The sequence below is a fragment of the Hemicordylus capensis genome, chromosome 4 (genome assembly GCF_027244095.1).
Source record: "Hemicordylus capensis ecotype Gifberg chromosome 4, rHemCap1.1.pri, whole genome shotgun sequence".
Lineage (NCBI taxonomy): Eukaryota > Metazoa > Chordata > Lepidosauria > Squamata > Cordylidae > Hemicordylus > Hemicordylus capensis.
Window position 1 is genome coordinate 53678014 of NC_069660.1, and position 26061 is coordinate 53704074.

The 26061-nt window shown below is 44.9% G+C and overlaps 1 protein-coding gene across 1 annotated transcript; it reads left to right on the plus strand.

Moving 5' to 3' along the window:
- The first annotated feature begins 2044 nt into the window (after positions 1-2044).
- TNNI1 (troponin I1, slow skeletal type) lies at positions 2045-25100 on the plus strand. The gene is made up of 7 exons (XM_053245851.1): positions 2045-2161; positions 12336-12377; positions 13775-13906; positions 15735-15824; positions 16659-16835; positions 23170-23280; positions 24938-25100. Exons 1-6 carry the CDS (start codon positions 2060-2062, stop codon positions 23275-23277), a joined length of 651 nt encoding a protein of 216 aa, XP_053101826.1. The 5' UTR covers positions 2045-2059; the 3' UTR covers positions 23278-23280; positions 24938-25100.
- Positions 25101-26061: the final 961 nt, after the last annotated feature.

Consider the following 26061-nt stretch of genomic DNA (forward strand, 5'->3'; position numbering starts at 1 on the left):
TTGTTTGACCATAAACAGCCTTTTGATATTATAATTTGGTGGCATAGAAATATAATAAATATATACATTAACAATATTATCATCTGGGCACACCTCTGTATTAAATTGTAGGACAGTAGTGATAGAGATAGCTGATAGAGAGAAATTTCTCTCTCTCCTGCATAACACTAGAACCGGGGTCATGCTATGCCAAGAAATTTAGGAGCAACAAAAGGAAGTACTTTTTCACATAATGCATAACCAACTTGTGGAACTCTCTGCCACAAGATGTGGTGACAGCCAGCAACCTGGATGGCTTAAAAAGGGGTTTGAATAACTTCATGGAGGAGAGTTCTATCATCAGCTACTAGTCTGGGGGCTATAGGCCACCTCCAGCCTCATAACCCGGCTCTGAATACCAGTTGCAGGGGAGTAACAGTTGGAGAGAGGGCATGTCCTCAGCTTGTGCCTGTGGGCTTCCCAGAGGCATCTGGTGGGCCACTGTGTGAAACAGGACACTGGACTAGATGGGCCTTGGGCCTGATCCAGCAGGGCTGTTCTTATGAGACAGCAAAGACAGAGCTTCCAGCACAGAGCGGAGGCTTCTTCTTATTACTGCCACTTTGCTAGCTCTAGTACTTGGATTGTGCTCTCTCTCTCTCTCCATCCGCCCCTGCCCCCTGCCCCAACATGCTGTCCACCAATAGACATGTGCTTTGTCTGCTCTATTGTAGCAGCAAAGTGCAGCACATAAATCTGTTGGGGAAAGGCACAGAGGGAAAAGAGCAAGAGAGAAAGCGATCCAGGTATTGGAGCTAGTGAAGCAGCAATGAGGAGAGGCCACTGCTCCATGCGAGAAGCTCTGTCTTCACGGCCTCCACCACTGACCTGCTATTCAAAACAGTAATTTGCCAAGAAGGTAAGGCAGCCCGCCAATGGGGAAGAGGGCCGTGCCCGTGAGGGAGGTGGTGCGGCTGATATCAGCATCAGGGGTGGGGCCAGCAGTTTCTTGGCTTCTGCCTTTAGTGACGGAAGGCAGTGAGCCAGCATTGCCCTAGCTCCACCCCAGACCCTAATCTTTGCCTCTGATCCTGCCAGGTTCCTCCAGGCTTTGTTCTCAACTTGCCAGGCTCTTTTGCAGCACTGCTCATCCAGGCTTTACCCTCTGGGCCCAGTCTTTTTATCATCAAAATGTGGCAGCCCAGATTTTATCACCAACACTTGACTGAGATCTGGCCCTGTCTTGTTGATCCTGTGAATCCAGGTTATGCCTAATAATATATCCTGTGAATGCATGTTAAAAGGGGAGCAGGGTTGTGCTGGTAGGCACTGATCTCTGATCCAAGTGTCCTGACAGAGTCAACACACACATTTTATTTATTTATTTATTTATTTATTTATTTAGTAAGTAATTATTTTATATCCTGCTCATCCTCCAGGGAGCCCAGAGTGGTGTACTACACACTTCAGTTTCTCCTCACAACAACTCAACTCTGTGAAGTAGGTTAGGCTGAGAGAGAAGTGACTGGCCCAGAGTCATCCAGCAAGTATCATGGCTGAATGGGGATTTGAACTCGTGTCTACCATAAAACTCTGCATAGGGTTCATACCGCACAACATATGTGCATAGGGCCTTCACTGCACTATTGGGAACCATGGAAAAGCCACCTTATTAACTGCACGAAGAGCGCCCTACTGGAGTTCAATTTTCCATGCTGATATTCAACTGAACATGTCTCCCTCTATGTCAAGGCTGCACAACTTTGGCTGTCCAGCGGTCATTGGACTACAACTCCCATCATCCCACTATGACCACTATGGCTGAGGATGATGTGAGCTGTAACCCAACAGCAGGGAGAGGGCCGGATTTGTGCAGCCCTGTTCTATGTGAATTCACTCACCCTGGATATGTTTTGAGAATAGGGCTCCCACTTGATGTCTATGTATGCATCTAGAATACATGTTTACCTTGTGCATTAACAGGAGTCTACTGGGAGTGTAGTGCACAAGGAGAGTGAGAATGTAGTATATATAATATGGGTGTGTGATCTTTGTGTGGAGGTAGTTCTTTGCACTGGGAATGCGGGCGTACCAGCAGGGTATCTGTGTCTGTTCTATTTTTACTGACCAGTTGCAGTCTGCCTTCAACATAATACTCCCATCCTTTCTCCATCCTCTCACAGTCTGAAAACCTCCACCCTCCGGCCACCAGCCATCTCATTGCCTGGACTGTACTAGGTAAGGTATTTCATCACAGAGTTAGCCTTGAGGGAATCATGTACTAAAGGAACTGTGCTGATTGGTAGGCTGGCACAGGGAAAAGGGAATTAGGACTTTATTCTGCTCAAGGTAGATGAAAAGATCAGCTGGCTGAGTGGGAGTTTGGGCGGGGGATGTACCTGGGAAACTGCCACTTAAACTAATTGTACTTGCAGTGCCATTGCCAAGTATGCACCAATGCAGAGGTAGACATATTGAGATAGCTTTTATATATCCTTTTTATTACAAGTGCCTTAAAACTATTAGATAAACTAGCAAGACACTCAAGGGCAGGTTTCGGTTGTGAATCTGAATAACTCATTAGTTCTGGAGGGAAATGGTCCCGAACATTCCCTACAGCAGATGCTAATAATCAGATCCATACTGGAACAGAAAGTACAGGAGGCTGCTGGGTATATAACCCAGCATGCAGTAGGCTCTTGGGAAAATGACATTCCCAAAAAACAAATGGGGTTTCCCCCACATCACACACACATAATGCTCTTAATTAGTTTTGTGTATCAGTTAAATGTGAGGACATCTGTGCATGACTGTGTATTATTTGATGGTTTGTTTGCTTTCCCTGTATCTCATGGATGCCTCACCATGTTCTAAAGTTAACAAAAGTTGCTGTATTCTTTCAAAGATCATGTTCTCTCTCGTTCTCCCCCCACTCCTCCCCCCTCATGCTATCCACCAATGCTTTGTCTGCTCTTTGTCTATTCTTTCTTTGAAAGAATAATTCACAGAGTGAGTTAGTTGTTTATTTACGATCTTAGATCAAACAAAGTAATTCACAGATAATTTACCTACCCTAAAGTGAACCAGAGGACTAATTCCTGAATGCTGTTGCTGTACTGCCAAGGGCATCAAGAAAATTCATCTGAAAGAGAAAAAGCACAAGCAAAAAGGGGTTGGGGAGAGAGAGAGAGAGAGAGAGAGAGAGAGTCTTAAAATTTGTTTCTTGTACACATTCCACATCTTCTTTAGAGTGACATTTCATGTAATTGTTCTATTACTTGTGGAAAACTTTGTTAGCACCAATCAGAGCACAGTTGCAGATATACAGTAGTTTCTAGGAAGGACATAAAAAGTGGTGCTAGTGAACAAAAATAAGCCCCCAAAATGCTGTTTAGCCATTAAGGCACTGAGATGAAAATGAGACTTTTGCATCTGAACAAAAAAGATGCAAATTATGAATGTGGACTAATAAAGATTGTCATACTTTGCAACTGCATGACAACCCACAGTATTTCACATTCCTTTAAGCCCTCCTTCTTACTGTCAAGGGAAAATAGGAGAATCATAGCTTTTGTTGAAATAAAATTTAAATTCTGCATGATTTAATGAGAACTATTAAATGATTTATTGAGAACTATTTTAAGGAGAGAGCAACTTTGCTAACAGTCAATAAACAGTCAACAAACTGTGAGCTAGGCCTTGACCAAGTTCTCCTAGAGCAAAATCTAGTATGCTATCCATTAACACATCGATTTCTAGCTTTTCTGTATGTATAGGAAATAAGATCAGAGTGTCAGACTGATATACAGAACTTCAGAAGGTAAATCCAAAACAAAACATGCATTATTGTGTTAAGTCTAATGACTTTCATAATAATTTCACAGTTGAAATTTGAGTATCTGACACTCATGTATTTAACAGTTGGATTTTGCAGTGCTTGGTGGTTCCTCTTGGGAAAGTTACAGACTTCAGAGTATCAATAACATAAATCATTTTAAAACTATGTAACTAAGGGGCTGTAGGAGCGGTTGTATGCAATCCACATTTGGGAACAGAGGCCAAGCGGCTGAATCATTTCTATATGTGGAGTTATTCACCCAGTTGTCCACATTCTGTTCCATTTCTTGCTTCCCTATTTGAAGCTGGTCTTCTGTCCCTCATAGGCTTTGCTACCATCTCTTGTAGAATTATGCTGGCTATTAGAGATGTGTTAGGAGAGAGTACCACTGCCATTCAGCAGATGCTAGGCTGCCCTCTGCCTGCTTGCTTCTTCTCCTGCCTCCCATACATGAGTCTCCTTGGAATGGCATAGCAAGTGTGTTTGATGTCTGACCAGAGCCAGAAAACTCCATCAGGGTTCTCCAAGAGATCTATTACCATGCATGGGCCAATCTTGTAATTTCTTTGGGATTGTTAGATAATGGGCTTTTACTAGCCCATTAGGATAGATAGCATTACTAGCCTCCTGCTAATTGAGCAAAAGGCACATTTAAAAAGTGGCGATTCTCTTTATCGAGCAGGCGGAGAGCAACTGTCCCTATGCATCCCCAGCACAGCATCCCTCCAGTAGCTGTTGCTGGTGTCTATCTTATGTTTCTTTTTTTAGATTGTGAACCCTTTGGAGACAGGGAGCCATTTTATTTTATTTATTTATATTTATGTAAACCACTTTGGGAACTTTTGTTGAAAAGCAGTATATAAATGTTTGTCGCAAGACTTACAATGAACCAGGCCACCCCGCAGTAGAAATGCTGTCCCATGGAGTTCAGAATTAGCTATTGAAATACTGGACCAAATTGGTGCGCGTGTCATATCATATGTGCCATGAAAGTGCCAAACCACAAAAATAAATGTGTGATCGCCAAATCTCATAGCACAAGGTAAATCAAAGTAGACAGATCAATCATATATAAGACTGCATCACTGCTGATATATTATTATTATTGTTATTTTTACATTTATATCCCGCTCTTCCTCCAAGGAGCCCAGAGCGGTGTACTACATACTTGAGTTTCTCTTTCACAACAACCCTGTGAAGTAGGTTGGGCTGAGAGAGAAGTGACCGGCCCAGAGTCACCCAGCAAGTCTCATGGCTGAATGGGGATTTGAACTCGGGTCTCCCCGGTCCTAGTCCAGCACTCTAACCACTACAGACATCTGGACGAGGGTTAGTACAGCTTAATTTGAGAATGGCCTATCATTGAAGGTGTGCAGCTAGGATGCAGTTAAATTAAGAGTGACAATGATTCACTGACTTTTAACTTTTTTGTTTAACAGGCTCAGGGAGAGGAACCACCTTTAAAATGCTGTTTGTTATAGGGATAATTGTAATAGCTCGAGAACAGCATATTCAATGATTTTCATTTAGGGCCACCATATTTTCAGCTTGATAAATGAGGACACTCTTCTCATTGCCTTTATTATTAACAACAACAACAACAATAAATTAAGTACGGAGACCAGTCTACAAATCAACTTAAGAGGGCCAGGAGCCTGGCCTCCAGAGCACTAGGTGACCAGGTCCATCTGTTGCTTTGGGCAAGGAAGCATCCCACACTTCACCTGCCCAAGTGCTAGAGTGATGGAGGCCAGGTCTACCCAGGGCCTCCAGCATGCAGTGGGTAGACCTGCCCGCCTGTGCTGAGGTAGACACTGGTATAAAGGAAGCCAGTTCTACCTGCTGGCTTTCTTAAACTGGTAGCCCTGGCCTCTGGGAACTGGTAGACTTCTTCACTGGCTCATGGAGGGGTCAGCTCTGCCATGCAGCTCACACTTGGGGGGTGGGCATATACTGGACAAATTACCTTTCCTTGAGGACATTCTTCTTTTCCATGAAAATGTGAACATGTCCAGGGGAAAGGAGAACATATGGTAGCCCTAGGTTTAATCATTTATTACAAAACTTCTGACACTGAGGTGGGGTGCCTCTGAGCACATGCAGTGTCCCTTTCCTTATCCCATGAAGCAAAGTTAAAGAAAAATACATAAGACCAACTTGCCTTGGTCATGTGCAGAACACGTGTCCTTTGTTAAGACAATGCCCATCATCTCTCCAAAGCCCGCCCAGTGTACAATACTCAGTCTGCTCAGAACGGGCTGAGACTGAGGTGACTTGGTACAAGATGACAGGAAGTAAGGTGCAAAATCTGACCTGGCCTGACTGGCTCATCAGCATGGAAAACCTGGAAGACACCCACCCCACCCCACCCCCATGGACAGAGTTTCACCAGATGAATGTGCCATGGAATAAATGTGCATGGACAACAATACATGTGGATAGACCTGTACAATAATAGACTCCTATCTGGTTCACTGCAATGTAGATTTCAAAAAGGACTTCAGATGCGTTGCTTGAGTGAGTGGAAGGCGGTATGGTTCAAGTTATTTGTATCCTGGTTCAGCACCCACATGCTTGAATTAATGGGGTGGACATGGAGAAAGGTGTAAAGATCCTTTACTTCAGCTGGACTTTCAAAATGTCAGGGTTTGGCACTGAAAATGAGATCATTCACACAATCAAAAACTGTGTTCTGCCTGGGTTTGGGAGCTGTGCACACTCCCAATGTGTGATTGTGTGGAAGCAAGGTAAGAGGAAAACCTGGGTAGAAGTGATTGTGTGCGTAACCTGGGTAACTTTTCCTCCTACCTTGCTTCCACATGATCACTTCTACCCAGGTTTTCCTCTTACCTTGCTTTGGCACAACCAAAAACTGGGAGTACTCACAGCACTCCAAACCCAGGTAGGACACAATTTTTGATTTGTGTGAATGACCTCAATGTGTGTGTCATCCTCCACAAACACTTAAACTAGACGTTCCCCTCAGTCCCCACATATTTGTTATCCTGATTCTGACTTTTTAAAACAGGGACTGTTCATTGTGCAGTATGTGTTTGTCTTAGTGTTTAAATGTTGAATTTGAGTTTCATGCCTTGCCTCTGATTTCCCCCCCGCTTTTCCTTTTGACTTGTAGGCACAGTTTATTTGCACAATGCCTGAACCGTAAGTAAGATACATTTTTCACCTTTTACCAAGTTTATTTTATCTTCTTTATTTGCTTGAAAATATTTCTGTTTGGAGGGAAATGGCCAAAGTGTCTCACAACCAAGAGATTATATATTAAAACAAGCCATATAGTGAAACCAAAACTGCAGGAAGTAATAATTTGTCATCAGGAATAAGAAACACAGAGATGAAAACTAACCCTCAGCTGTAAATGCCAAAATGAGGGTTTTGGCACCACATCTGAAGACTATGAACTCCCTCTGAGGAGGGGGAATCTGGTGTGTTCAGAACCTGGTACAATGGCCAAGAAAGCCAAATCCAACACACCACCTCTGGGGGGCAAAGGGATTAGGGCCTCAGTTGATGATCTAAGAGAGAAGACAAGCTTACATAGTAGACTTATACTATCGGAACATTTTTCTGTCTAGCTCAGTAGTGTCTGCTCTGATAGCCAGCAGCTTTCCAGGGTTTCGGGAGTCTTTTCCAATTCTACCTGGAGCATTCACAGATGACAATTTTACCATGGAAGGGCAGGTGTACATTCACATATTCTCTAGATTTAGATCCAACTCCTTGCAGGGTATTGGGGAGCACTCCACACACAATTCAGGTTTTTCATTATGCATTGGAATGTAACAACAACAAATATTTATATATCGTTTTTCAACAAAAGTTTCCAAAGCGGTTTACATAGAGAAATAATAAATAAAGATGGATCTCTGTCCCCAGAGGGCTCACAGTCTAAAAAGAAACCATAAGACAGACCCCAGCAACAGTCACTGGAGGTACTGTGCTGGGGGTGGATAGGGCCAGTTACTCTCCCCCTGCTAAATAAAGATAATCACCATGTTTAAAAGGTGCCTCTTTGCCCAGTTAGCAGGGGTAGTTAGAATGTAGAGTAAAAATGTAGCCCGATTTATGTCTGGAGTTAAAAAAAATCCACATTTTGAGTTGGTGTTTTGGGGCGAATTCGAACTCGCAGTAAACCCGCAGTAAAGCATGCTGCCTGGGAAAGCTCCTGGAGGTGCCTGGGATTGAAAGTGGGACCTTTGGTGTACAAAGCAGATGCTATACCACTGGACTATGGCCTAATCCCCAGAGTAGCATGTGGTCCTTAAGGAAAGGAGATCCCAGGCCTTTTAAGATTCTAAGAGTTAATTCCAGCATCTGGGGTTGTCCTCCATTTGCATCTAGTTGTGCTCTAAGCATTGCGTGCTTGCATTCAACTTCTTATTTTGGCCCAGGCTATCTTGCTCAAGGGATTGTTGGGTCCAGATCAGAAACGGAATCCAAGACATGTGGCACTGAAGAGTGGAACGAGACAAGATACTTACCATGGAGCTGCTGCTAAAATTCCGTGTCAACTTCTCTTGTCTCCACTCAAAACGCTTGGGTGGATTGACTTGTAATTTACTTGTAGCATGCTTTTATTCTCCCCATAATGCTTTTGTAGATCTTCCACTCCGGAATTTCACCTCAGCCTAGGGTTGCCAGCATCCCTTGCCCGAATAAGGGATACAAGGCGGGGGGAGGATGTGGGAGTAGTTGGGAGCCTGAGTGCTGTGTGTGCTTTTACCACTTTCAACTTAAACTACGGTATAAGTTACAACTTAGATTGCTTCTTCTCTGCTTATTGATAATGGTTAGCCAAACTGGGTGAGGTTATTTTGTTTTCTAGAAAGAGAAGCGTTGCCAGCCAGTAAAAATAGGTTTCACACATGAGCACTATCTAGTAGTCATCGCTTGCATGATTTTCATGATCCTGATACTTGGATAATGCTATGTTAGCCAATCATTGATGGCTCTTAATAATGTTAATGTTTTTGTTTCCCAGTATAGGACTGTTGGCAATTCTAAGCCTGCAGCCCACCAGAGTGCTCTGGTAGGGAGGGAGAAGGGAAAGGAGTTGGAGCTCATTAATTGTTTTATTAGATATAACTGGTTTGAGCTGAGCCCTAGGTTCTCCCCATTAGCTGAAAATAAGGGACAAACGGCATCCCGTAAGGAACAGTCAATTCTGAGCTGAAATAAGGGGTGTCCCTGCTAATAAGGGGCTGATGGTAACCCTACTAAAGCCCTAAAAATCCTCAAAATGCCACCCTCCACTTCAAGGGCCTGTCAATGGGGCTGCAAAATTGGGGAAGCCATTTTAGGTCAGCCTTCATCATGAACTCATTGTATGTCCCACCCCCAGATTGGCACCAAAATATCGAGGTTATTCACACGACTGGGAAGGCAGGGTGGCAGGAGGGCGAGATGGAAGGCTTGTTAAACTCACCTCCCCCACCCCCAGATGACCAATTCCATGTTGCTGGGAGTGTGGACCATGCTCCCAGAGGATCCGTGCTGTGTGCCTGCAGTGCAGAGCTCCAGAAGCTGGGATGACACGTCCCGGACTCCAGAGATCCCACAATTCAATGCACAACATGCATGATGCATTCTGGGATTCCCCCAGGAGACAGGCACTCTAGGTGTTCATCTCTGTGTCCACTGGGGCTAAACATAGCCCCAGCATACACACAATCCGGTAGCCTGGGTTAAGGGAGCACTCACTCCCTTAACCTCAGCTGTCAGCCAGGCTACAAAGCAGGGCTAGGCAGCGCTGCCCTGCTGGGATTGGGTCCAATCCTGGCAGTTCTCACATAGCCTAACCCAGGCTGGGCTGAGTGTGAGAATGGCCTCATTGTTAGGAGGGGTGTACTCAATACAAGCCTGGTTTTGTTCATGGCAGTCCCATGCCACATGCCATCTTTAGTTTTGCCCTTAAAATGAGGTTGCTACAGTTCAAATCCACACTGGTATGTTTCTCAGACTATGGGAAACACCTATGTTGGGCAGCAGCGATATACAGGTGAAACTCGGAAAATTAGAATATCGTGCAAAAGTCCATTAATTTCAGTAATGCAAATTAAAAGGTGAAACTGATATATGAGACAGATGCATTACATGCAAAGCGAGATAAGTCAAGCCTTAATTTGTTATAATTGTGATGATCATGGCGTACAGCTCATGAAAACCCCAAATCCACAATCTCAGAAAATTAGAATATTACATGGAACCAAGAAGACAAGGATTGAAGAATAGAACAATATCAGACCTCTGAAAAGTATAAGCATGCATATGTATTCAGCACTTGGTTTGGGCCCCTTTTGCAGCAATTACTGCCTCAATGCGGCGTGGCATGGATGCTATCAGCCTGTGGCACTGATGAGGTATTATGGAAGACCAGGATGCTTCATTAGCAGCCTTCAGCAATTCTGCATTGTTTGGTCTCATGTCTCTCATCCTTCTCTTGGCAATGCCCCATAGATTCTCTATGGGGTCAGATCAGGCGAGTTTGCTGGCCAATCAAGCACAGTACACTGTATACTTTTTGCTGCAGGCAGGAGTCTCTCTCAGCCCTCTCTTGGAGATGCCAGGGAGGGAACTTGGAACCTCCTACTCTTCCCAGAGCGGTGCCATCCCCTCAGGGGAATATTTTACAGAGCTCACACATGTGGTCTCCTATTCATATGCAACCAGGGTGGACCCTGCTTAGCAAAGGGGACAAGTCATGATTGCTACCACAAGACCAGCTCTCCAGATGTCAGTTTACCTCAGAATTCGAAATGTGAATGCTTTGAACTCATTAAGATCTCTTGATTGTTCTTATTTTTGCGAAGTTCAAATATGACAGAACATTGTGTATGAGCTGTCAATTTTGTCAAATACTCATATTTTTGCATGAAGCTATCAAATACCATCAACTGTCAGATATCAACTGCTGAAATAAATTATCATTGGATACCAGATGCAGACATCAGATATTCAGGGGCTGTCTGGGGGATAGGCAACAACATTATTCACCAAAGAGAATGCTGAGGAGTATTTCTGAGAGCAAATCTATTCATTCAGTACTTTACAGTATTTATAGACCATCTTTCAACAGGAAACTGTTCACAAGTCACTTTGCAACATTTTAAAAAACAAATCAAAACAATCCATACAAAACAGAAAATGTATACAACTCAAACGTTTCAGTGACATAGAAAGTGATTTCTGTTGATCCTTTCTTTTGAATATTTGTATCTATTGATAGGATCTGTCCTGGGTTATGTTGTTTTTGGACTACCACTTCCACCATCTCTTTCTTTCATCCATTGTGTTTGGGAAGGATTAAGGATTAAGGGAATTGTGGTCCAAAAACAAGAAGTTACCCAAGACTGCTGGATAGGATATAAAGTATAGATATATAATCTATAATCTGTTCCTATATTTCTTCCACAGCTTCATCAGGAAGACTCCTAAACCAGTTTTATAAACTAGCCACTAGATGGCAGATAAACATGGAGACATGGTTCTCAAAAACTTACCATGAGATTTGAAAAACAAATTTTGTTTTCCCCCCTCTGTAGAATGGCCTGTGTAGATCAGCCCATTCCATCCTTCTTCTTAAGGGATGCTCTCAGCTGGCAGACTGGCAACTCATCCACAGACAGACCCCATTTGTAGACATGATGACCACATTATCTGGGAATCTCTGGATCTGAGGCCAGCTCTTAAAATCAATGCCAGTCTTCAAGTTTGGGCTTCAATATTCAAAATATGAAAAGGTATTATTCCTGTTTTATGGAAAGCCAAGTTAAATGTTTTAGATCATAGAGCCACAGAACAGAAGCCCTCGCTACAAGTTAACTTCTTGTGTTCACTGAAAGCATGGAGGAGAGGAGTGGGAACATGCAACCCCTGGATATCCCCATGCTCAGTGCTTCTTCTCTGCAAAGGGCCATGCTGAAAGTAGGGAGAGATCCTCCACATGACATCGAACCCTGGACCGCTGGGTGTCTGGTTGTTGTGGTTTTTGAGGAGTAGGGATCTCATTGAGAAGCCCAGCAAAACACAGGACACAGTAGGGAAGCTGAGTGGGAGATGCTACACATCTGGAAGCCCCAGGATTGGTGAGGGGTACTGATGGGGTGGAATGTGTTCATTTTATCATACAGTATCAATTCATTCCATTTCAACAATATAAACCGGGGGGGCAGCCTGAGGTGCTCCTGCTACGTTTGGACTACAACTCCTATCATCCTCATCTGCAATGAACTGTGACTGGGGATGATGGGACTTGTATTCCAATAACAGCTGGAGAGCCCAAAGTTGACCACGCCAATCTAAACGCTTTTGAGTAGAGTGGTTCTCATAACGTTCTGCCTATTCATTCTTTTCCCTCTCTGTTTTTCTCTTATCTTTCCCATCTTCTCCTACATGAACTCCTGCAGGGAGGTAAGAGCTGCTCCTTTGTTTTCCTTATGTTTTTCCAGCGTAGCTCTGCAGTTAATTACAGGTTTGTTTTTGAAATGTTTTTGCTCCTTAGAGAAAATCCAAGATCACAGCTTCACGCAAACTCCTCTTGAAGGTGAGTCATATTGAAACTCCAGCTCTTCTTGGACTTACCTAAACAGAGGAAGTGAACCAGCTGCCATGTGTGAGTTAAAATGAGCTACTTGAAATGTGGCTGTTTATAAAAAACAAACAAACAAACAAACAAACAAACAAACAAACAAACAAACAGTGGCCCACCAGATGCCTCTGAAAAGTCCACAGGTGCTCCCCTGAAACTGGTATTCAGAGGCATTGTGCCACTGAGGCTGGAGGTGGCCTATAGCCACCAGAGACTAGCAGCCATTGAAAGACCTGTCCTCCATGAATATGTCCAAGCCTCTTTTAAAGCCATCCAAGCTAGTGGCCATCACCACATCCCGTGGCAGAGAATTCCATAGATTAATTATGTGCTGTGTGAAAAAGTACTTCCTCTTGTTCGTCCTAAATTTCTGGACCTTCAGTTTCATGGGCAGGGCTTCTGCCCCGAATCTCCTTCAGGAGAGAGTGTGTGCGTTCACACACCAGCCAAACTTACCCTGAAGTCCATTCAAGATCCTTGGACCCACTCCACACACAAGTCGGGCTTTGTGATGTGCATTCTAGCTTATCTCAAGGTATTTTCGGATTTTTAATATGCTGGTTTTAAGCTACTTATTCTGAAAACGCCAGAGCAAACAGGGAGAGGCGCTGATGTAGAATCATTAGTATGATAAGAGGCATGGTCTCTTCAAAAATGCAGATCTATCTCTGCAGGGAACTCTCTGTCTCTCTCTCTCTCTCTCTCTCTCTGCCCCCCCCCCTTGGCTAAGAAGGAAAACACTGACGGTTGCCATGCGTACTTGCAAAAACAAAACCCGAGAGCAGAGGGGAGGGGCTGCTTCCCTCAATGCCGCGAGTGTGATTCGAAGTGGCTTTGCTCAACATTTACCCCAAAGCCTGAAGCCAAGTGCGAACAGCCTCCTGGTTCTAGTGTTGTGAGCGAAGGAGAAAAATTTCTCTCTGTCTCCTCATAGTCACCTCTTTTCCAAACTAAAAAGCCCTGTAGCCTTGGCTCATAAGGAAGGTGCTCGAGGCCCCAGATCATCTTGGTTGCCCTCTTCTGCACCTTTTCCACTTCTACAATGCCCCCCTTAAGATACGGTGACCAGTACTATACGCAGTACTCCAAATATGATTGCACCACAGATTTGTTTAAGGGCATTATCATATTAGCATCTTAATGAACATTATCAGATGTTTATCATATTAGCATCTTAATGAACATTATGTAGGACTGCTGTCTTTGGGCAGACCTGTGAATTCTTTCCATGAGCCTGTGGTGCAGCTCTCTTCAGCAAACAGTGATGACAGAAAGACTGTGTGTGGATGTCTCAAAAGGTGGTGTGTGGCTGATGTGCATTCTTTTCAAATGCTTTGGCCTGTTTGTTTCAGAGTTTGATGCTAGCCAAAGCTAAAGAGCAGTGGGAACAAGAGCAAGTAGACAAACAGGGAGAGAAGGAGAGATATTTGGCAGAACGGGTCACGCCTCTGCGAACCAGTGGGCTTTCCTTCAGCCAGCTCCAGGTAGGTTCTTGGCTTGGAGAACTGAGTGGAAGTTAAGATTATTTCCAAGCATTACAGAGACCGAATGAGAGCCACATTAGAAGGTTCAGTTCAGATCTCTAGGCAGTTCTGTTATTTTGCCATTGGAGATACAGGGGAGAAGTACATCTTTGCTTCAGAGATTTTCATCTAAACTAGAGCTAAGAGCTATTTCCTGGAGGGAAATATATCCCCAAATGTCACCTGAGGGTTATGTAAGGCAGGGATGGCCTGCTACTGGTGGCTAGGGGGCTGCATCCAGCCCTGAGACCCTCCTGGCCCCTGATGACCTTAACAACTTTTATTCAAGGTATAGTTAGAATTTTGCCCACAGTTTGATCAATTCATGAGGAAAAGAAAATGTTTTCATTTTTTAAAAATAAGAGATGCACGATACTGTAATACCTCTCTCTATAAAGGGTGTAGAGTGTACATGGCAAGCCCCGCCCTCACCATGCCCTTGCAGTGCTAAACCAATCAAGACACTGCCGAGGTGGCGGCAACGCTCCAAGGGCTGGAGGAGGAGGCAGTAGTGGTGCCCGGCCAGCCCGGCCCGGCCCCAGCACCCACAGCATGGCCAGCTTCCACGGTGGAGAGGGGAGATTGAGGCGGGGATGGTGGCAGAGGCGGCAAAAGCTCCTTCTGTGAGCCCTCCTGCCATCCAAATGACAGGTCGGCACATTTCCCGCCCATTTCAGAGCTCTCTGCATGCGTGCGCAGAGAGCCCTGAAATGCAGAGAGCCCCAACATGGACCCAAAATGGCCCAATCTGTCATTTGGGCAGCAGGAGGGCTCACAGAAGGAGCTTTCACCGCACCACAATCCCGGATGGCAGGGGGCGACTTAAAGTGGGGGGGAGAAGGCGGGGGTGGGTAGGGGGATTGCCCAGAGAACTAGAGCACAGATACTTTGTGCCGGCCTAGCTAGTTAATATTAAATATCGATCTAACACATATATGATATGTAAGTGCATATATTTGTAATGCTATGACTGTTACTGCAATGCTAGTTACTGCTAGGTGGTGCCAACTTTATTATGGAGCTTGACCACTCATGCAAGGGGTCAGTCTGCATGACAGTGTGTACACATCTGGACACTTGTCTAACTGTCTGAGGAAAAGAGTGACTCCCTAGAGTACAGACATTGGCCATCTCTGATTTAAGATATTCTTGTTTTCTATTGCTCTGTCAGCCATATCCCCCCCCCCAAAAAAAAGATCTGATAGTGAACTGTCCTCAATGAAGTGACAAGACCTTGTCAATGGCTTTCGTGGGCAGTGTTAATATTATTTTATTATGAATGTAACCCCTCCACCAAGGTGACCAGGACAAACACCTGGTGGTGAGCAGAAAATGAGCTACAGGTGCAATGTGTGATGCTCCCATTCTGTCCCACCCTGGCTTCCTCTTTCCCTCTCTCATCTTGTCCCAGCCCAGTGGGCTGGTCATTTGCCTGGCTGGGGGCTGAATTCTTCACTTGGTTGGGGAGTTCCATCCCTAACTGGGTGAATTACCAGCCTGCAGGGTTAGGGCAGGGGTGAGACTAGAGAGGGAGAGAGGTAGCTGGGGTGGGGTGGATCAGGAGCATCACACACTGCTCCTGTGACTTATTTTCTGCTCCCTCCATTTGTTTGCACCGGCTGCCACTGGCCCCTACTTTTTAATAAATTATTTTTGATCAATAGCATTCCCATTTTTTCCTCAGAAAAAGCAAAAGAAGTTGCATTCCTGATTTGCAGTAATCTAGCAAAACAGAGCACCAGTTCTGGAGAACAACACCCACTGACCCCTTTCCCTTTTAACTGCCTAGGATCTGTGCAGGGAGCTACATGAGAAGGTTGATGTTGTGGATGAGGAGCGATATGACATCGAAGCAAAATGTACTCACAACATGCGGGAGGTGAGGAGAAGGCAAAATGAGGCCTGTTTCAATTCTCAGTCAGAGGAAATTTGTGTCAAATGTTCTGAAATATTTGAGACCTGGTTCTTATGGCTGCCAGCCCTGAGGTAACTGGGATGGAGATTTCCATTTCTTGATTTGGAAGCAGAAGCATCCCGCACCTTCCGCAACTTTCCCATAAGGGCCCTAGAACAATATTCCGACCGAATTGGCTCGGGGTAATCTTGTGCCTTAGACTGTAATGTTGAGTTCTTCACCATGCAGAAGGCAAGTGCTGACCTTCTCATATTTAATGGACCTATGTATTTTACTGCTATAATCCAAGAGCTGCTTATTTTTCTCTGAGAATCAAGTGTGTGTACATTGAGAAAAAGAGACTCAATGTGCATTTTAATGTTGTTTGAGCTTGGCTATAGGACAATGAGAAGACTGTAGCTCAGTGGGAAAGTATCTGCTTTACATGCACAAAAAGGTCCCATGTTCCATCCCTGGCATCTCCAGATAGGGCTGGGAAATAACCATCTGAAACCCTGAGGAGCTGCTGCCGGTCAATGTAGACAGTACTGAGCTGGATGGACAAATGGTCTGACTCAGAATAAGGCAGCTTCCTATATGACCTCTGTCGCTTTAGGTATAAACTAGCCATCAGGAATGCCTTTCTGTACTTAGAATATCTTTGAGCATAAGGGCTTCCCTGAGGCAATGTCGTCATTTCCTGTGGTGCAGGAAGAGGGCCAGGCTCAGGTCAACTCCTTCTTTCTTTGAAAGTGCACTTTGATGCTGTGTGGCTTATGGCCTTATTTGGCTTCTTGCCTATTCCTTACTGTTCTGCAGATTAAAGACCTGAAATTGAAAGTGCTCGACCTCCGGGGAAAGTTCAAACGGCCTCCCTTGCGACGTGTCCGTGTCTCTGCTGACGCCATGCTGAGGGCTCTTCTTGGCTCTAAGCACAAGGTTTCCATGGACCTGAGAGCCAACCTCAAGTCTGTCAAGAAGGAGGACACTGAAAAGGTGAAAATAACAAAGAGTCCTGTGGAACCTTAAAGAAAAGACTAACGTGTTTGTTATAGTGCACTCTTTCTTGAAAAGGTGAGCGGTGTAGAGGCCTCACCTTGGTAAGCTTTCTTGGAAGGAGGCAGAGAACCCCAGGCAGCCTTATATAGTGGGGGGGGGGGACCTAGAGGATGGGCTGTTTCTGAGCCCTCAGATATGGAGGGGAGGGGTTTAAGTAACCCTTTATCTTCCTCCTGCTCCTAGATTTAGAGCAGCCTCCTTATTGGTTGTGTCCTTCCCACTTATGAAGCTAGTGTGGGATGCACAGGCTCAGTGGCTTGTCTAATGCCTGCAAGACTTCAAGATCTCACTGGGAGGCTGGGCATGACTCCACTGCCATGACAATGGAGGCACGGCCAGCCTTGACATTTCCAGGCATGCAGCAGCTTCAAAGTGCTTCCCTGGACTTCCCTTGACCCTCCTGCCATTCGGACACTTCTCTCTAGCTTCCAACAAATTGGTGGTGGATGTGGCAGTGGTGAAACGGCTGAGAGATCTAAAGCAGGATCCTGACAGGTGGCTGGAAATCCCACATATGGCTTGTTTACTCAGGGTCAGGTGTGATTTTTCTTTTTGAAGTCATTGTTTAGGAAGATTACTTCTGTGTATTGGTTGCAAAGGATGGTACGATTGATATCGTGTTTTGGAAATTCCCTAGCATTTCCACTCTCAAAAAAGCAGTGGATAAAGAAGCATTCATAGAGTAGTGATCTCATCCAGCAGGACTTGATCTTCTCCTTCATTTAGCAATAGCACTTACATTTATATACTGCTTTATAGCTGGAGCTCTCTAAGCAGTTTACAATGATTTAGCATATTGCCCCCAACATTCTGGGTACTCATTTTACCGACCTCGGAAGGATGGAAGGCTGAGTCAACTTTGAGCCCCTGGTCAGGATCGAACTTGTAACCTTCTGGTTACAGGGTGGCAGTTTTACCACTGCGCCACCAGGGGCTCTTGAATTTGCATGGCAAAGTTGATCACAAGTATGAAAATTATCCCTCGGATTTTAGTGTGCGGGTGAAATGAGAGCCTTTTTACAGCTAAGGTTTTAGCAAATGCTTTCTGCATCCTGGATGTATGCTCAAAGAATAAATCACACACACCCCTCTCTCTCTATATGTATGTATATTTCTCTCTATATTTCTATCTCTATATATTTCTATCTCTATCTCTATCTATTTCTCTAAGGCGTACCCGCCGCTAATCCCATGCATGGCAGCTCTCACGAGAGTTTGCGAGTGAGGTGCCAGCAGGAGGAGAGGAAAGCAGCAGTGCTGGCGGACAGGCTCGGGGGCGAGGGAAAAAAGAAAATGGCGGCAGGCGGGGAAAGAAAACGGCGGCAGGCAGCAGCGGGTTGGCAGGGGAAAGAAAGTAGCGACGGCGGATGGAGAATGAAAATGGCAGCGGGGGGGGGCTAAGAAGAGAGGGAAAACTGAGAGGGTGGGGGGAAGAAGGACAGGGGAGAACTAGAGGTGCAAATGCTCTGTGGCTGGCCCAGCTAGTGTGATTTAAAGCATCATGCCTGAGAAGTGGACATAGACATTATATCTCAGTGATTACTTGATTGTTCTGTTTAGAAAGAGGCAAGAGAAATGTTTAACCTTTAACTTCTGTTTCATTTTGATTTTTGGTCAAATGAAAGTAAAATCGAATATTTACTAGCAAGCAAGGATAGGATTGTTACAGAGAAAGTTGTTTTCTTTTGCTCCGGAGGCTGGAAATATGAGGACAAGCATACAAAATAAGCAGGTGGAAGATTGTTTTTAAGGATATTTGATATAATTTAGTTGTCCATCTTCTCATTTTTACCCTTACATTCAGTTTTGTGGTTAGACGGTACATGATAAATTAGGGTCAAGGCAGTTCATGATAATTTTTTCTGACCAGCTTTCATTTTATTATATAATAAAATAATAATAAATATTGTATTACTTAATAATGACACCACAACTAAATTACTCAATGGAAGCCCCATTGAAATTGATAGGACAAGTTAATTATGATAAACTTGTCGTATTAATTTAAATGATACTTCCGTTGATTAATTCAGTTGTCAGTTGTTATTATTAACTGACATCCCAACAAAATTACTCAACAGAAATCCCATCAAAATTGCCATAATAGGACAGATCAGTCAAGACTAACTTGTCTTATTAATTTCAATGGGACTTCCATTGAGTAATTTATTCAGGCTGTCAGCCAATAATAATAATCACAAAAAAATTATATATATAAATAAATTTATCTTTGATGAGCACTTGTGAAACATAATTTTAATCCTTCATGGGTGACAGCTGCATGCATCTTTAAGGCATGGAAGAAAGGACTGAAGCATGTATTAGGTTCACTGAGGCGACTGCTGAAACAGGCCTCCCCATAGAAGTGATTCCGATCACAGTGATAACACTTGCAAGTGAAATAAGTTATATGGAAAAACAGAGCCTGGTGACACTCAGAAGTCTAACAAATTTATTGTGTCATCATGAGTTTGCATAGGTAGGAACCTACTAAATACATACAGTGATGATGTGGTGGGTGTACTGGCTCATGGCCAGTTTTGCAAGGCTTCATGTGAAGCAGCAAGTTTAATTTTCTGACTGTTTGTCTTTATTACTTATAAAGTCACTCAGATCTGAAAAATGTCAGTGTGGGATAAATTCCTGATAAGGAGCTGCCTCAAACATTGGCATGTATTCCTGCATTAAAATGATGCAGTCAGGGGCGTAACTACCATTAGGCAAGGGGAGACAGTCGTCTCAGGGCCCCCCAGAGGCACGTCACATGACTCCCCACCCGCCCATGTTGCACCCCCTATGAATTATGTTGAGTCTCTTGGAGATCAGCAGTAGCTGAGAGTAAAAAAACCTAGATTCAATGTGAACTAGATATTTACTGTATTCATAATGGGATGTGAGTGTGAGTGCTCTATATATTGTGAAATGTGTTTGTGTGTGTATATCAGTGAGGGGCCCATTTTAAAATCTTGTCTCTGGGCCCAGTCCAACCTTGCTACGCCCCTGGATGCAGTTTAGGTCTAGAAGACACCCTGAGAGCGAGAGCCTAGCACTCAAAATATGGCATAATATAGTATACTAAGGTCCCTGAACATGGGTAAAGATTTTCTTTCTGCAACCATGTAGTTGTGCAGTGTCTGCTTGAAGAACCTTCATGTGTCAGCTCCTAACTCATAGTGAGCCTGCTATGCACTGGATTCTGTGCTGGCCAATACCTCCTCCTAGGAAGCAAGTGGTATGTTCTAGGAATCCTTCTTGTCCTCCACAGGATTCTTAATTTACATACAGTATGAATAGGTTTCATGGCCTGACAAGGTTGTAGCAAGGTTAGAGAGGGCCCTGGGGCAAAAAAGTGAAAATGGGCCCCTGCCCCTTCAGAGAGGTGGGAGGGGGAGGGCAAAGAACAAGCTGTCCGTCAGCTGGAGGGCCCCCCTCCCTCAGGGGCCCAGGGACACTTGTCTCCCCTTGTTCATTTATAACCAGTGATGTTGTTGCAAATTCATCAATGCAGGCTCTTTCCATGATAGCCCCCATGGCCATGCCCACTCCAACAGCCAGAGAAGCCAAGAGGTGTCGGCACTGTGTCTCTGCGTATCCCCCCTCCTCTACACCCCTGATTATAACTATACCCCTGATTACCTGGTAGGGTGTGGTTGCCCACTCCTGTGCATGATATCATTCAACCTTACCGAGAGGTAGTTGGCCTAAGACCCTGTGAAGACTTAATTGTCACTCAATTCAGTTTTCTACATTCACTGGCAAATGCTGGGGAAATGCATGCTGGAAACTGATACTGCTACCAAGGCAGCTAGCAAGGGAGGCCAACATACATAGGCTCTTCAAGCAGCTGCTACTACCCACCCAGAGGGTTGTGTGGATAATCTCTGGCTGTTTTCCAAATTGACATTTGTATACTGACTCCAAAGACGCATGTAAAATAAAAATCAGGCTCATAAAGATCTTAGGATCATGATCTAGAATGTTTACTACAATGACTATTATTATAATTATTTCCAGAGGGGGAGTCCTCTTAGTCAGCTGTAGCAAAAACAACAAAGAGTCTTGTGGCACCTTGAAGACTAAGACATTTATCGTGGCATAAGCTTTTTGCAGATGAGAGCTCACTTCACCAGATGGACAATGAATGTGCACCACTCCTTGTATCTGATGGAGTAGGCTCTAGTCTATGAAAATGTATACCATAATATTGGGCAGTTCATGCAATCAATGGGTTGTTAGGGTGGGAGAAGCCTCTGACCCTCATTTGGGAGTTCTGCATGCTCCCAATTTTCGATCGTGTGTCAGTTAAAAACAAGGTCGGAGGCTGGGAGCTTGATCGTGAGCTAAACCCCAACTGGGTAGTTTTTCTCTCCTGCCTCATTGGCCTGGTTCAGACATCATGTGGAAATGCAGGTCCAATGGACCCACAGTTCTGTGCCCCCTCCCCCACTGTCCTGTCTGCCTTCAGATGTTTTAGAGAGGAGCCTCTCTGCAGTCAGTGAGACTGCAGAGAGCCAGGCAGGGGGAGCTGGCTGTACTACAGACTTCCTTCTTGGGAGAAGGCCAGCCCACACAGCCAGTCATGCTGGAGTGAGGGAGGAGCTTCCTTCCTCAGCTCCAGTTCCATGAGGCCCAAACTGCAGTGCCAGCATTTGAATGTAATGCTGGTGGTCCAGAACTGGAAGTAAGGGCACCAAAATTCCACGCTAACTGAAGGTTCAGAGTGGAGTTCAGGAAGCGAAACCGCGGGTCCCTTCTTGCCCTTAAACTCCGGTTTTGCCAATTTGGATGTCCGGTTTGTGAAAGTTGAGGTCTAGGGACATCCGGTTTCCATGTATGTCTGAATCTGGCCATTCTAAAGCTGGGGACAGATTCTGTGTAGGATGCACACGATCAAGCTCCCTGTCTCTGACCTTGCTTTTAATGGACACTCAGTCTCAAACCGGGAGTACACAGAGCTCCCGTGATAGGGTAGTTTTTTTATAACCTAATGTCGACTGTGTGGACTGCCCTTACAGTATATCTACTAATCTTCAAGATGCCACAAGAGGCTTGGTTATTATTGTTGTCATGGATATTAACTGGATTTGGCAGTAGAACTTTGTTTTACATAACTCATTCTCAGTTCATGCATTCAACTCATAGGACATGCTCTTTCCTCCCATTTTGATAAAATGGAAGGGCCACTAGAGTCTCATTTCCCCCATCTCCAATCTAGTTTGTATTAATTCCTAACTGCCTGCATGCTGATTTACACAACCAGCAGGCTGATGATAGCCATTTGAAATGGCGGCATGTGTTCTCCCTCTGTCCACAGCCCACTAGCTTTGTGTTAAGCAGCCACACAAGGGGTTTGGCTTTTTTTGCAAACCATTACAAACTGGCAAAGGCATGCAAAAATCTGAATCTTGTACATGGCAATGGCTGCACATGATGGATTGTCAGGGGTCAGAAAGCTAGTGTGAGCAGTCCTTTGTTGCAGCCCTCACAAGTCTGAGGGTCAGGGCGGAGTATGCTTTGGAAATTCCGCATTGACTTCTGTAATCCAAACATGTGCAAAGTAGGACAGTTGGCATATATTTGCATAGTGTATTTTTATTTCTGCCATTTGTTGGAAAAAGGCAAAATTCTCTGCAGGCTGCTGAAGCCTCAGTACTGAAAATTCTATACTGCCTTCCCCCCTGGATTCTGAGATCTCACCGGAAAGTTTTCCACACCCAACTTTTAGTTCACATCTCCTCTGGAATGGAGATGTGTGTTCACATATCGGCCACATTTAGACCAAAGTCCCTGTGAGCTATCAGGGAGCACTTCATATACAATTTGGGTTTTTCATAGTGCATTAGAGTATACCCCAATTTATATTCAGAGTAAAAAAAAAATCCACTTTTTGCATCATTTTGCGGGGGGAAACTTTAAACTTGCAGTAAAGCCTCACAGAAAACCTGTGGTAAAGCCTGCTGTCTGGGAAAACTCCAGATAAAGCCCACATACTTTTATCTTTATCTTCACAGCCACAATGGCTAGAAGCTTTGGAACTGAACCAAAATGCTCAAGATGCTGAATTCTGTGCATCAGATTAAGTCCTGTGCTTGGGTGGTAATTGTATGGAATACATACAGCTTGACCTCTGGTTGTATGTAAACTGCTTTGGGAACTTGTTGAAAAGGTATATAAATGTTCGTAGTAGTGTTAGTAGCAGTAGTGTGGACTGACCCTTAATGTGCTGTCCTCATGGTATAAATGAATGCCATTTCCGGATTCCATTTCACAGGAGCGCCCCGTGGAAGTGGGTGACTGGCGAAAGAACGTGGAGGCCATGTCAGGAATGGAGGGCAGGAAGAAGATGTTTGATGCTGCCAAGTCTCCAACAGGACAGTGAGAAGTACTGCCTGGTCTTCTTAACTTCTTCTGATCTGCTTAGTCTCCTTCCCATCTTTTCTTATCACTGCCAAGGGTTCTCAGTCCCTATTCAGTCATGTTGACTCCTGATTGACACTTCCAGTATTGGATGTGGTTGCCATCCAAATTGCCCATGTCTGGCAAACAGCACTTCAACACAGAGATGTGGAGACTCAGCAATTTCATAGGAATGTAGGAAGCTGATGTATACCGAGCCAGACCATTGGTCCATCTAGTTCAGTATTGTCTATGCTCTCCAAGGTTTGGGGCAGGAGTCTTTCCCAGCCCTGTCTGGAGATGCCAGGAATGTAACCTGGGACCTTTTGCATGCAAAGCGGTTGCTCTACTGCTGAGCTACAGCCCCATCCTTACAATGAGGCACTTCACATGATCGGTGTGAAGCGCCGGAGGGGGTTCTGTGGGGAGAGTGGGCTTAGCCCGCTCTCTCCACAGATGAGCAGCCCCTTGTAGCTGGGTGGCTGCATCGGCTGCCCACACGACTGCTGGCTCTGTCACGGAGCCGACAGGGGCGGTGGGGATTGAGGGCCGCGCGGCCCCCAGAAGTTCCAGGATGCCCTGCGCAAGTGTGCAGGGCATCCTGGAGAGACCTCCAAACCGGGGAGGCTGTTTGCAGTCTCCAGGCGGGGGCCTCCTCGTGTGTCGCCATGGTGTGGAGCTGCACCGTGGCGGCACACGATCAGGAAACCCAGGTTAGCGGAGTGCTTGCCCTGCTCTCCTGGGCTAAGGGGAGAGCTACTTTGGCGGGCTAGCCGCTAGAACCATCAGGCTTGCCCGCAAGTTCCCACAATGAGGAAAAACTGGGCTGGGCTACTTTAGCCCGGTTTCCCCCCATCATAGCCTCAATATCTTACAATAGATAGCCCTCACATGTAGTCACCCATCCAAATGCAAACCAAGATGACTCCTGCTTAAAAGGGAATTCATGCTTGCCACAGCAAGAGCAGCTTTCCATCATCCTTTTCTGCATCCATAGAGCATGATGATCAAAGATGTTTTTCATTTCAGTACAAGACGTCTGGGCTGCCTTTGTCCTTAGGTCTGCCTTTTGTATGAAACAGGTTCAGAGCTTTTGGGGGCACACACCAGATTACCTACAAAGTGCATTTGTGGCTTTGCATTTTACAGCTAGTTTAAAAAGGGTTTACAGCCATTTCACAGCTTTGGAAACAGGAGGTATAGCATAACACACCATGCCACTAGACACACAGGCCTGAGCATGAGAACGGCCCGTTCATGTGTCGTCCGGAAGCCTGGCTTGCTAACAGAGTTACGGACATTCCATTCAGGGCATTGTATGGCAGTCTCCAATATAATTATGTGAAACAACTCTCTAAAAATGCAGGTCTGGACACAATTGTACAATAATTTAATATGCTCCATATGATTATTAGTAATCATGCAGAACATATTACATATTTTATTTGAAATAAAATAAAGGGGGGGGGGGAATGCCCTGCATGGCACACTGTGTCAGAAACAGTGAGCCAAATCTCACCCAGTTGTGTTAGAACCAACCAAACTCTGCCTGATCTCTACCCAATTTGATCTCTACCCTGATCTCTACCTTGGGAACTGCTGACTTAAGCCATTTCTTTGCAATCTCTGCTTGTTTCTTTCAGATCCTGCATGGAAGGATGAAGACCCTCCCCCTCAGTGCCTGCATATCTTTCCCTCCCTCTTTCCGCCTTGGGTGCTCCCTGCTCTGGCCTCTTCTTCCTGGGCTAGTTGTAGAGTCTCTGCATTTGTGGTCATTATTAAAGGATTAAATGACTTTGCTCTTCATGCCCTCTCAACCTTTCCTGGGCACATAGGACTAGCAGTGGAAACACACAGCTTCTTGATAGCACAGCTTCTTCTAGCACCAGCCCATGCAATGCAATGGCCATTGGAATGACAGTGCACCCCACCTAAAGACCATGCCATGTACATTCTGCTGGGATGCAGGGGGTGGGGCAGCATGAGGCATATCATTAATGTGCTAAGAGAAAGGGGGTGGTCACTCTTTGGATGATGTGAGTCCCTCACTGTACAGAAGGGCCATGCTGATCTCATGAGCTGATGATTGCATGTAGACATATTTCTTGGCCTTCAGTCATTCTTGTGCCTCAGGGACATTGCAAGGGAAGTGTGGCTGCTCCTCTCAGCCAGAAAACCAAGTGATCAGCTCCAGGCCCCTTCAACCCTCTTCATGCCAGTTCTTCTGATATGTACAGTTTAAGAGATGCAACCATTGCTTCTCACACTTCATTAAAAAAAAAAAAAAGCAAGCAGCATTGAGGAAAAGCACTCAACCCCTGTGTCATTTTTGTGAATGCTACATGTGATGTGTGTGAAGGTGAGTGGATCCTTGCTGTCACTTGTGATGACATGGGTTTTTTGCTAGTGCTGGGAAGTCTTCAAAGGGTGAGGCACAGCATTATGGCTCCATTACTGTTCAATAAGCAGGGGACACTGCTTTCTGAAGACTGCCCCCCGCGCAATTGCTGCTGAAGGGATAGGGATGGGAAGGGAAGGGGAAGTCAGGACTGCCTCTGTTAGAAGTAGGAACAGAAAGGAGAAGAGTGTGTGAGAGAGAGCATGTAGCTGCCAATGTAAGAGAAGTACATGTGTGTGGATATGTTGTGTGACCCACTGGCCAAAATGGAGAAAGTAACCACCAGAAGAAAATGTCCCTTACCCGTGTGAATTTTTTGTCAAAACATTCCAAATTTACATAATTTAATAAAAAGTTAGCTATTAAATT

Bases quoted from the DNA above. Each gene is read 5' to 3' on its own strand.
- TNNI1 (XM_053245851.1), top strand. From the start codon at position 2,060: ATGCGGGCGTACCAGCAGGGTATCTGTGTCTGTTCTATTTTTACTGAC. The intron at 13,907-15,734 runs GTAGGTTCTTGG...TTAACTGCCTAG, and splicing joins TTTCCTTCAGCCAGCTCCAG to GATCTGTGCAGGGAGCTACA. The intron at 16,836-23,169 runs GTGAAAATAACA...TCCATTTCACAG, and splicing joins AGAAGGAGGACACTGAAAAG to GAGCGCCCCGTGGAAGTGGG.